Source organism: Macaca fascicularis, chromosome 20 (genome assembly GCF_037993035.2).
Source record: "Macaca fascicularis isolate 582-1 chromosome 20, T2T-MFA8v1.1".
NCBI lineage: Eukaryota > Metazoa > Chordata > Mammalia > Primates > Cercopithecidae > Macaca > Macaca fascicularis.
The window spans coordinates 9,550,246-9,563,031 of record NC_088394.1 but is presented as its reverse complement, the minus strand read 5'-3'; the positions used below and the strand labels follow the sequence as shown (position 1 = coordinate 9,563,031).

General features: G+C 46.7%; 2 protein-coding genes and 1 long non-coding RNA gene across 9 annotated transcripts in view; 1 reads left to right on the top strand and 2 right to left on the bottom strand.

Annotated features, from left to right (window-relative positions):
* PMM2 (phosphomannomutase 2) overlaps window positions 1-6,558 on the bottom strand; it is a 45,012-nt gene extending 38,454 nt beyond the window's left edge. The window contains exon 1 of the mRNA XM_015442179.3: window positions 6,433-6,558. The gene's annotated coding sequence lies outside the window, so the exon portion shown is untranslated. The remainder of the gene's footprint in view (window positions 1-6,432) is intronic.
* On the top strand, window positions 2,075-5,568 carry LOC141409313 (uncharacterized). The gene is made up of 3 exons (XR_012429216.1): window positions 2,075-2,212; window positions 4,022-4,135; window positions 5,445-5,568. It is a non-coding gene; the product is annotated as an uncharacterized lncRNA (long non-coding RNA).
* A 1,417-nt stretch (window positions 6,559-7,975) lies between the features above and the next one.
* The window catches only part of ABAT (4-aminobutyrate aminotransferase), a 106,385-nt gene continuing 101,574 nt past the window's right edge, over window positions 7,976-12,786 (bottom strand). For all 7 annotated transcript variants that reach the window (XM_065537177.1, XM_045381765.2, XM_005591210.4 and 4 more), the window contains one exon: window positions 7,976-11,233. In XM_065537177.1, the coding sequence (XP_065393249.1) occupies window positions 11,112-11,233 (122 nt within the window). In that variant the 3' untranslated portion in view covers window positions 7,976-11,111. The remainder of the gene's footprint in view (window positions 11,234-12,786) is intronic.

The following is a 12,786-nucleotide window of genomic DNA, read 5'->3' as shown; positions in this document are numbered from 1 at the left end:
ATGATGATCTTTATTATTTTGCCACTCGAAAGTCAATAAGAATGTTTTATTGCCGGGCGCGGTGGCTCACACCTGTAATCCCAGCACTTTGGGAGGCTGAGGCGGGTGGATCACAAGGTCAGGAGATCGAGACCATCCTGGCTAATGGTGAAACCCCGTCTCCACTAAAAAATACACAAAAAAATTAGCCGAGTGTAGTGGCAGGCACCTGTAGTCCCAGCTACTCGGGAGGCTGAGGCCGGAGAATGGCATGAACCTGGGAGGCGGAGCTTGCAATGAGCCGAGATCGCGCCACTGCACTCCATCCTGGGCGACAGAGCGAGACTCCCTCTCAAAACAAAACAAAACAAAAAATAATAATGTTTTATTGTGTAGCCTTCCATTTTTCTTTTTTTTTTTTTTTTTTTTGTGAATTTGTTTTTATTGGGGAACAGGGCACAGGGTGGAAGATGTCACCTTGGGCTATGGTGTGTCCCACCTCCCAGAGAATGTCAATTTGCATTCTAATCTTCCTGGGATGCTTTATGGAACTTTTTCTTCTTCTTGGAGCTGCTCTTGCCAGCTGCCTCTTCAGGCCCACTGCTGACTGGCTCCTCTTTGGAGAATTTCCTCTTTTTCTTGGAGCCACGCCTTCCATTTTTCTTAACCGTACCAAGATACACCTAACAAATTTATCCTTTTACTCATATTTAAGAGTGTAATTCAGGGACATTAAGTATATTAACAGTGTTGTACAGGCTGGGCGCAGTGCCTCACGCCTGTAATGCCAGCACTTTGGGAGGCTGAGGCGTGTGGATCACTTGAAGTCAAGAGTTCAAGACCAGTCCGGCCAACATGGCGAAACCCTGTCTCTACTAAAAGTACAAAAATTACCTGGGCATGGTGGTGGGCACTTGTATTCCCAGCGACTAGAGAAGCTTGAACCCGGGAGGCAGAGGTTGCAGTGAGCTGAGATCACGCCACTGCATTCCAGCCTGGGCGACAGAGCAAGACTATCTCAAAAACAAACAGAACAGAACATGTTGTACAACCGTCACCACCATCCATTTCCAGAATGTTGTCATTAACCCAAATAGAACTAAGATACCTATTGAACAATAATTTCCTTCTTTTTCCAGCCCTTGGCCACCACTAATCTGCTTTGTGTCCCTCTGGATCCGCCTATTCTGGATATTTCATATAAATGGAATCATATAATATGTGACCTTTTGTATCTGGCCTTTTTTTTGAGATGGAATCTCCCTATGTTTCCCAGACTCGAGAGCGGTGGCGCAATCTCTGCTCACTGCAACCTCCGCCTCCCCGGTTCAAATGATTGTCCTGCCTCAGCCTCCCAAGTAGCTGGGATTATAAGTGCCTGACACCACGCCTGGCTAATTTTTGTATTTTTAGTAGAGATGGGGGTTTCACCATGTTGGCCAGGCTGGTCTCAAATTCCTGACCTCAAGTGATCCCACCCACCTCGGCCTCCCACAGTGCTGGGATTATAGGCGTGAGCCAGCACAGCTGGCCTGTATCTGGCTTCTTTGACTTGGTGTAGTGTTTTCAAGGTGCATCCATGTTGTAGCACGTATCAGTACTATTTCTTTTTTATGGTTAAATACATTTATGGGTGCAGTGTATATTGTCTGTATATACCACATTTTGTTTGTCCATTCATCTGTTGGACGTTTGAGTTGTCGTCACCTTTTGACTGTTAATGAATGAACATTTGGCTATTGCTATGAACACTGGTATACAAGTATCTGTTCGAGTCCCTGCTTTCAGTTGTTTTGGGTACGTACTGAGAAGTGGATTTACTGGATCCTGTGGTAATTCTGTTTATTTTTGAGGACCTGCCACTTTTCCACAGCGGCTGTACCATTTTATACGCTCACCAGCAATGGACAAGGGTTCCTGTTTCTCAACATTCTTGTCAACAGTGGTTATTTTTCCTTTTTTTTTTTTAATTTGAGATGGAGTCTCGCTCTGTCACCTAGGCTGGGTTGCAGTGGTGCGATCTTGGCTTACTGCAGACTCCGCCTCTCAGGTTCAAGCGATTCTCCTGCGTCAGCCTCCCGAGTAGCTGGGATTACAGACACCCACCACCACACCCAGCTAATTTTTCTCTTTTTAGTAGAGACGTGGTTTTGCCATGTTGGCCAGTCTGGTCCCGAACTCCTGAACTCAAGGGATCCACCTTCCTCGGCCTCCTAAAGTGCTGGGATTACAGGTATGAGCCACCGTGCCCGGCCCTTCACTTCGATGCTTCTATCCTGTGCTTCCATCCTTGCTTTACTGGAGTCCATTTTCGCAGCTGTCAAAGTGATGCTTAAAAACAGAATCACATCACTCTGCTGTGAAGGCTGATGGCCTAATCCACCCTCCCCTTTCCTCCCTCATCCGCAACTCTGTGGAGATCATTCCCCCAGGTCACGATGGCCTTGCTCTTCTCCAGTCATCAAGAATATTCCAGCCTTAAGGCCTTTGCATTGATAGTTTCCTCTGCCTGGAAGGCTTTCTCCCTAGATACCTGCAAAGAGAACTAACCGCCTCCCCTTCAGTGTCCTGTCTGTATAATGGAGTTTCACTATTTATGCTCAAGAAGTGTAGTGAATATTCAATTATATAGAAGAGAAATGTGCATAGCAGTTACACGTGGCTATTCATTCCTTCTGTACCTTGCCTTCACCTGCCTATCAGTTCTTCAGTGATTGTGACTCCCTTCCCCATGAAGACATAAAGCCTGTGGCTAAAAAATGTCTTAAGAAGTCATAATGATTTGACCTTAACCTCATTAAAACCAAAAATTCTCTCTTTGTTGGGTTGTAAGTAATGACCTGAGTGAACTTCACCCCGGGATATTCTGATTATGTCTGGGGTGGGTCCCCAGGATCTGTCTTTTTGACCGGCTTGAAGCCAATTCTGAGCTTCAGGCAGGCTGGGAATTTCTGAAATAGACTACTAGAACAGAAGACACCAGAGTGACACATGGTTCTGTGGACTTTGTGTTCCTGGGCCAATTTTCTGCCCAAAGAATAGGTTCTTAACACTGGCTTTATGTGTAGAATCTCCTGGAGAGTGTTTTTAAAACCCCATTGTCAAAGCCCATGACCAGGCATTATTATTTTCACGGTTCCCTGGGTGATTCTAACGTGATTGACCATCGCTGCCCTTGAAGTATCACCACTCTGTTAAGTCTGCAAGGGGCTTGTCCTGGGAGGTGAGACCACAGATTCTCACCCATGCAGGCATTCAATGTGTGGTCTGCTCACGCAGTACCAGCAGAGGGCACACAGAGCAAATGCATTATTCTAACCCTTTATCCCTAAGCTGAAATCACAGATCTCCACCAGACAGCAGGAAATGTGTTACGGCTTCCGTCATGCACCAGTAGGGTAGTACCTGAGAGCTGCCCCCAAAAAACCAAAGTCAACAACAAAAGCAATAAAAGGCCAGGCACAGTGGCTCACATCTGTAATCCCAACTCTTTGGGCGGCCAAGGCGGACAGATTGCTTGAAACCAGAAGTTCGAGACCAGCTTGGGCAACATGGTGAAACCCCATTTCTACTAAAAATGTGAAAAATTAGCTGGGTGTAGGGTACATGCCTGTAGTCCGAGCTACTGGGGAGGCTGAGGTGAGAGGATCACTTGAGCCCGAGGGGCAGGGGTTGCAGTGAGCTGAGACTGCGCCACTGCACTGCAGCCTGGGTGACAGAGCGGGATCCTGTCTCAAAAAACAAACAAAAAACATTTAAGTGTGCCCAGCGCTTGTTGAATCTGGTACAACCTGGGCATCTGTTTGTTTATGCTTCCCAGGTTATTCCACGGTACCCAAGCTTCGAGAATCACCCATAGCCATGCAATAGAAGGCAAAGCAGCTTCTCAGAAAATGGGAGTTGTCTTTAGATTTGCATGGTGGATATATTGGCAGTTCCCCCCTTTAACAACAATTCTAAACATGATTGTCTTAGTTCACTTGGGCTGCTCTAACAAAAATACCATAGGCTGGATGGCTGAAGCAACATTTGTTTTTCACAGTTCTGGAGGCTGAAAATCCAAGATTAATGTGTCAGTGGGTTCACTGTCTAGGAGGACCTGTTTCCTGATTCATAGACAGGCTTGTTCTTGCTGTGGTCTCACATGGCAAAAGAGGTGAGGGAGCTCTCTAAAATTCTTTTATAGGGCACTAATCCCATTCGTGAAGGATCCACCCTCATGACCTAATCAGCTTCCAAAGTTCCCACCTCCAGATATCATCACATTGGAAATTAGGTTTCAACATATGAATTTGGGGGTGACATAAACATTCAGAATATAGCAAAAATCTAACAGAAATACTGAAGTATACATATAAGGATGTTCACTGAAATATTTCCAACAGCAAAAATACTAGTCCGGGCGTGATGGCTCAATGCCAGTAATCCCAGCACTTTGGGAAGCTGAAGTGGCAGGATTGCTTGAGGCCAGGAGTTCAAAACCAGCCTGGTCAACATCGTGAAATCCTGTCTCTAGAAAAGAAAAATTAAAAAATTAACTGGATATGGTGATGCATGCCTGTAGTCCTAGCTACTTGGGAGGCTGAGGCAGGAGGATTGTTTGAGCCCAGAAGTTCAAGGCTGCAGTGAGCCATGACTGTGCCACTGCACTCTAGCCTGGGTGACAGAGTGAGACCCTGTCTCAATAAATAAATAAATAAATAAAAGAAAAGTAAAGTGGGAATAATCTAAGTTTCCATTAGTAGGCCACATGGTTAAGTAAATGTTGGTAGATTCGTATTGTAGTATACATGCAGCCTTTAAAAAGAATGAGATTGTGCTATATCTGTGGAAAAGACCACGAGGTAGGTAGGTAAAAAAATAAATAAATAAAAAGCAAGTCACAGAACAGTGTAGTTCTGTGTGATCTTATTTGTGTTTTTAAAAAGTACACGTTGGCTGGGCGCAATGGCTCAACGCCTGTAATCCCAGCACTTTGGGAGGCTGAGGCAGGCGGATCACTTGAGATCAGGAGTTTGAGACCAGCCTGGTCAATGTGGTGAAATCCCATTTCTACTCAAAATACAAAAATTAGCTGGGGGTGGTGGCAGATGCCTGTAATCTCAGCTACTCAGGAGGCTGAGGCAGGAGAACTGCTTGAACCCAGGAGACAGAGATTGCAGTGAGCACAGATTGCAACATGGCACTCCAACCTGGTGGGCTACAGTGCGAGACTCCATCTCAAATACATACATACATACATACATACATACATTGCAAATTGTGAAGAGTGGTTACCCCTGGGAGAGCATTGGCAGTCAGAGGGGCAGATGAGACAGTAAGTATTTCACTTTCAACATTAACCTTCTAGTAGTAAGTGTTTAAAAATTTTATAATGAGCACGTCATTCATCCTAACAAATGAAGAAAAATGCTATAATAAACAGTCTCTTCTTCCGTTCCCTCCTCCTCCCACCGGCTTTCTAGGCAAAGGAAAGTTTCTCAACCATGAATTCCAGTTCTGGACTCGGAAGCTGAGTAGATGGAAGGAAACATGCAGTCTTTGAAAACTCGGTTAAAGGATCTGTGATGTAACCATGTTTGTCCCTTGTCAAGTGGCTTTCCTTCCTGTCTGGATTTTGCCCCGTCTCCCTGCCATGCTGTGGCCATGTAAATAATTTAGATGCATAGGATTGTCTGTAGCATGCCAGTTTTACATTTTTTTGTTTTTCAAGATGGAGTCTCGCTCTGTCGCGCAGGTTGGACTGCTGAAGTGTGCTCTTGGCTCACTGCAACCTCTGCCTCCTGGGGATCAAGCCATTTCCTGCCTCAGCCTCCAGAGTAGCTGGGGTTACAGGCAGCCACTACCACGCCGGCTAATTTTTGTATTTTTAGTGGAGACGAGGTTTCACCATGTTGGCCAGGCTGGTTTTGGACTCCTGACCTCATGATCCACCTGCCTTAGCCTCCCAAAGTTCTGGAATTACAGGCCTGAGCCACTGGGCCTGGCCTGTTTGGTTTTTTTTTGTTTGTTTTTTTTTTTAAGATGGAGCCTCGCTCTGTCACCCAGTCTGCAGTGCAGTGGTGCAATCTCGGCTCCCTGCAACCTCTGCCTCCTGGTTTCAAGTGATTCTCCTGCCTCAGCCTCCTGAGTAGCTGGGATTACAGACACGTGCCACCACACTCAGCTAATTTTTGTATTTTTAGGAGAGACGGGTTTCACCATGTTGGCCAGGATGGTTTCAAACTCCTGGCCTCAAGTGATCCGCCCACCTTGGCCTCCCAAAGAGTGGGGATTACAGGCATGAGCCACTGCGCCCGGCCACATGTCAGTTTTCATATGGCCACCATCCACACGTGAAGTCTGCACCAACTGGGGACCTGGTGACGATGCTCCCAGTGTGCACATGGGAAGCACAGCCCATTGGTAGCTGTTGTCCTCCTTCCTATGCTGGTTACCAAAAATGAGACTTACCTTGTCACAGGGCCAGGTGTCTATGGCATCCTCCACCCCATCATTCCACAGCCGTGTTTAATGCACTCCCCAATGCAGATCTGGTGGGCTGAGCAGCTTGCAGGGGGCAGCCTGGATGAATTGCCCGAAGAACTAGAGTTGGGAGCTTGCTTTATGTTGTTGCTTTATGACTGCAAGACTCGTGAGTTCCTAAATAGAAAGCAACAGGGTCCCTTTGAACTCCAGGCACAGTCCAACTTTTAATGGCCTTGTTTTGATCCTGCACTGTTCAACTGTAAAATCTTGCCTGATTAGAGTCCATCAGGCAAGGCCGATACCATCTGGCCATGTTTATACCAACTCTAAGGACAAAAACATTCATTTTACTGACGAACAGTTGAAATTCACTCTCAGATTCAGATGGGCTTGCACCTATGGTGTGAAGTAGTTTTAATAGTTATCAGTGGAAAGTTAACTCTGACAGAAATATAATATTGCCTTTTAGAACTATATGTGAGACACGCTCAGCTATTCATGGAGAAGAAGCAGTAAAACACACCAGCATGTATTAAACGCCTACTGTGTGCCAGGCAGTTATTATGTGATTTCATTGAATCTGCCAGCAACACTTTGAGTTAGAGAACCCCAGACAGGTCATAGAGTGTTTGGGGGAAGCATACAGCTTCTGAAGCAAAACTTCTTGCCTGCTTGGATTCCAGCCCTGCCAATTCCCAGCTGTGTAACCTCTTTCTCTGCCTCGGTTTCTTCCTCTGTGAAGTGAAGATAGTAACACCACCTATCCAGGATTGCTGGGAAGATTAAATGACTTACTACATGAAAAGCACTTAAAATAGTGCTTAGTCCAGGCAAGCACTCAATAAACATTAGCTGGCAATACTCTAATCATTCTTATTTTGCAGAATAAGGTTCAGAGAACTGAAGTAACTTGCCCACGATCACCCGTGTAGAAAACAGTAGTGCTGGGTCGTTCCACTGCCTCCTCAGGGGAAGGACGGAATATAGAAAACAGGCCCCCAGTGGTTCATGCCTGTAATCCCAGCACTTTGGGAGGCTGAGGCAGGTGGATCACCTGAGCTCAGGAGTTCGAGACCGGCCTGTCCAACATGGCGAAACCCCATCTCTACTAGAAATACAAAAATTAGCTGGGTGGGGGTGGTGCATGCCTGTAATCCCAGCCACTGGGGAGACTGAGGCAGGAAAATCACTTGAACCTGGGAGATGGAGGTTGCTGTGAGCCAAGATCATGCCACTGCACTCTAGCCTGGGTGAAAGAACTAGACTCTGTCTCAAAAAAAAAAAAGAGAATGTGAGCTGCGAGTAGGGACCACATCTTGTCCATCTCTGTGTCCCTGTCACATAGCATGTCCTCGATTTACTTAATGAAATGCATGGCCTTACAGTGCTTCCCGATCCAAGGCAGAATTATGCATGTAGAGTGTTTCCCAAGACATCCCTAAGAGGTATATAACAGGCATTTAATACGTACCGGCACCTAATTATTTAACAAAACCATTTCCACCAAAAAAGTCCACATTCACTCCTGTTTCAATTATAAATTTCTTTTATTTAAGAATACTAACACAGGAAACAGATTTAATTCATGGAATTGTGCATATGGTCAACAGTTACATTGTGACATGTTAATTTTTTTTTTATCATTTATTGGCACTGTCAACAGATTACCTGTAAACAAGATCACTTTGTATGCGTAAGTCTGCGATGCTACCTAGCTATGGTTTTCTACCATGAGCTCATATATAGATATAGATAGGTATATAGATACATTAATGCTATGCACAATTTTGCATGGTTACTGAGCGTCAGTAAAAATTATAAAAAAACACCCATTTATAATAAAAGTGAGGATGTACTAAGACTTGCTATTACTGGACCTTGTTTTCTGTAAAAGTGACGCCACTTGCTGGACGGTTACTAAACTCAATGGCACTAATGTATGATGGATTCATTTCCAGACTGTCGGCCACGGAAGCCCTTCTTCATGGCCCCTGCCCTGGACAGCAGCCTGTCCTCCGGGCTCCCCATGTTTTTACCAGCTTCTGCTGAGTTTCTACAATCTTGAGCTGTGCTGAGAATTCTTTTCCTTGAAATTCTTCCAGCTAAACCCCCACCCCCCGAAAGAGGATGTCTCAGGAACTCATTATGCCCTGAGTCAACAAGAACTTGTTGATAAATGGCTTAAAAGTTTTTACAAGAAGTAACTTCCCTTGGTAAGGGGTAAATAATAAATCTGGAATTTTCCAGATAAAACAATTTCATTTCTCTGTCAGTGCCCCACGGGGAGAGAACGAAATATTGGAGCCCCTCTCCCTACCAGCGAGAGCCAATTTTCTGGTTGTGCCCTGGCTTAAAACCCTTTGGACTCCGAGAACCATACTGAATATTTGCACCCAGTGCTAAAGTTTTCAGGAGAAAGCATACTTAAGCCAATAAATGAATAATGGTTTGGTTTGCATTTTGCTTGCTTGTTAAATAAGGCCTTATTGAACCTTGGGATACTGCCTGTGGAATCTGGCTCCCCAGTGAAAGATGTGAAGTCATGAGCTGATATGCCTTTGGATATGCTGTTCCGTCTCTGCAACACCCTTCCTTGCCTTGTCTGCTTGGTAAACTCTGGCTCATTCTGCAAAACACTGCTCCAGTGACACCTTTTCCTTGAAACCTCCTCTGACCCTTGGATGAATGATGGTGCTCCCTCCGACTTCCTCATGCTCTTACTCGCACCTCTGTCATAGCCCTTGGTGCCTGCTTGAATTGTTAGTTTATGAGTCTGGTTGTTCCCAGTGGGATGTGAGCCCCCGGGAGCAGGGACAATGTTTTGTCTCATCTTTGTATTCCTGCTGCTCGGTACAGGGCCTGGGATGGTGCAGGTGTTTCATGAAAGTTAGGTGAATGAATACATGGTGAATGAATGAATGATGCATAAATGAATATAAAAATGAGTAAAACCTTGCAGAGAGTGGGAGGCATACGTCACCACTTCGCTGGGAGTGCAGGTGACAGAACTGATTAAGAACGACAGATTAGCACTGACTGCAGGAATGCAAAATGAACAAGAACTCACAAATTTGTATATGTTAAACTTGTCATTGCCTTTCATTCCTCAACAAAAATAGGTCGATGACCAAGTCTGCGGAAGACTGGAAGCTAAAAAAAAAAAAAAAAAAAACGGAAAAAACCCTACTTTGAGATCTTTGGACGATTTGTTATTAAAAGAGCGAAGTGCTGAATCAGGAACCTTGATATGCCTATTTCCAAAATAGTCAACCAAGGCACCCGGAGATGAAGAGGCTTCCTTTCGGACAGATAATACAAGCCAGGCTTTCTCAGTCTCCCCACCAAATAATACTTCATTGCTGTCAGGCTATCAAGTTCTCTTTTAGGAGCATTTGAGGTCAAATCAGTTCCCAGAGTGTCTCACCTCCAGCAGAGATACTAGAGGCTCAGCCACAGCCCCGTTAAGCATTTCGGTATCATCTGCCTGGTCATCTCCATACTCAGTCATCTCAGGAAAATCTCTAATTTCAGGAGGATCAAGTATAAGGAAACCACGTTGAACCAACAGGCCACTTTTCCATGCGTGGAGCTCTAGCGCCTTTAATTCATGGTGCTTCCCTCAAGCAGAAATCCAGTCCAGCAACGATTCCCTCTGGTGGGACAGCCAAGCTGTTCCTGGGGGTCTGCTCAGAAGCGGTGTGAAAGTGGATGAGCAAAAGACAGCAAGAGCCTCTCAGGCTGAGGGGGCCAAAAGTCAGACCCCAAGGTGCCCTAGGAAACATGATGCAATGGCTCTGCGGCCCCAGACCCTGGGGTGACGGGCCTGTGCTTCAAGCCCTGGGGCTCACGTGTGTCCTTGTGGACACTCAGGCTACAGTTTCCTCCCACCCAGGTCCAGGTCTAGGTTGACATTTAACAGGGAGGAGGGAGTTTGGGGAATGGTGGATGCCAAGTAAGAACCACGGGTAATGCCACCTGGGGATCCTCCAAGGGCAAAGCCCTGTCCAGGGCAGAATTCACAGTTTAGGGGCTCCCCAGGTGCACCGAGAGGAGTGATTCTCATCTTCAGGGGGCCACAGGACCGCTTCCCTTACCCCTGAGCTGGATCCTCTTCTCCCCACTTTACGGCCTTCCTCAGATCTGTCCAGTCCCTCCCTGCACCGTGCTTGGGGTGTGCTCAGAGCTCCAGGGGCGGGAGAGGAGGTGAGAACGTGTTTGCTTGCATAGGGTGAGGGGGAGCCAGCATCCGTGATCACAGAATATGGCACTTGAGATGCACTGGCACCCAGGAGGCCCAGCTGCCAGTCCCAGGAGCAAATGTAATGCCCTTGACTGGTTTTTGGAAAAATTGCTGGGATTGGTCAAGGTTGGGCAGAACTCTAGCCAGGACCTCCCATGGCCCTTCCCAAGATGAGTCCAGGGCTCAAGCAGGATCTCTGGGCTTAAACCAATGTGCACCATTGGCTCTGCAGGGAGGAAAATCAACACCAGCCCTTCCCTCCCCCACCTCCCCCAAGACCACCAAAAACGTTCCCTCCCCACAAATCACCCTTCACTGTGCATTCACCTCTGATACTTTTAAGTGAAAACATGAATTAGGCAAAACTAATCAATTTGACAACTGTTGAGATCGGGGCTTTCTCACTGTAGTGGAAATGGCTTCTTTACTTGAAGTCTGCTAAGATGTCACTGAAAATATTGAGGAACAGGTGAGCGTGGTGATCCCTGAAGACCAGCGTGGGACGGAAGCGAATAGATTTGTCACCGCAGCCCCCCAACACCACACCTGAAAGAAGAGGCAGGAGGTAGGTGAGGAGCATGGTTTCTCCAAGTCGCGTGCTGGGAGAGCTGGGAGGAAAGTGATGCCCGTTGGCGATGCTCATCCATCCATCCATCCATCCATCCATCCATCATCATCCATCGTGGAAGCCCAGGCTTCCATTTATCCTTCCTACCACCCACCGATCCAGCCTTCATTTCCTTCCTCTCTCCCTTCATTCATCTCATCCATCATTCTCTTCTTCCTTTCCTTCCCTCCACCCTCCCTCTCTCCTTTGAGTGCCTGCTTTGCTGCCCCTGGACTAGGTCTGGTGATAGAGAGATCCCAAGATAAAGTCCTTGCCTTCTAGAAAGTCATGGAGGGGTGGGGAAAGAAAATAAGTAAGCAGATAAGTTGCAAAAGCACAGGCTGAGTCGGAAGCACATGCGGGGTGCTGAGCTATCACGGAGGAGGAACAGGCTCTGCTTATTTTAAAGGGTGACTTCACCAGTTACAGCTGGTGTCCTTTCCTTGTCGAGGTTGTGTATGCTTTTTTTTTTTTTTTTAAGAGATGGAGTCTCGCTGTGTCACCCAGGTTGGGGTGCAGTGGCACGATCTCGCTCACTGCAACCTGCACCTCCCAGGTTCAAGTAATTCTCCTGCCTCAGTCTCCCAAGTAGCTGGGATTACAGGCGCCTGCCACCATGGCCAACTAATTTTTGTATTTTTAGTAGAGATGAGGTTTTGCCATGTTGGCCAGATTGGTCTCGAACTCCTGACTTCAGCTGATCTGCCCACCTTGGCCTTCCAAAGTGCTGGGATTACATGCGTGAGCCACTGCACCCAGCCTGTTTGTGCCTTTGACACCACGTTTTCTCATTTTTAAAATGGAGGTTGATTATCCCTGCCCTTCCGAGGCTGCTGCAAGGATTCTATAAGATGGCACAGGAAGAAGACCTGACAATGTGCCTGACATAGAGTACGTGCTCTGATCTCACCACAGCATCTGCCCTTACCCCTGCCACACTGTCCTCAGTGGCTTCCCATAGCTCCTAGGCTGAAATCTCAAGTGCTAAGCCGGATCTGCAGGCCCATGTGACCCAGGCCTTGCCTCTTCTCCCCCAGCTTCGTCCCCTCCCATCCGTTCACCTTCATGCCCCCTTCTTTCCCTTTTACCACCTCTGTAAGCTCCATCCCACCTCAGGCCATGGCATGCACCCTTCCCTCTGCCCAGAATGCTCTTCCTTACCTTCACCCGGCCAATCCCTGTTCATCAAGACTCAGGGTAAAACGCTACTTCCTCAAGGAAGCCTTCCCTGATTTCCTAGCCTCACCAACTGCTGCAGCTATTTGCTCTCTTAGCCGCGTTTTCCCCTTCCCAGGACTTAAAATTGCAATGGATTGTTTGTGAAATGCCATGTGTAAAGCCACGCCTTCCTGCTAGACTGCATGCTTCCTGAAGGGAGGGGCTCTGATGGTCTTCATCATCACTGTAACTGTCTCTAGTGTCCACTTACAACTAACCACCTCAGCGAACACTTGTTGAGTAAATAAATGGATAAAGAAATCCCATTCATAAT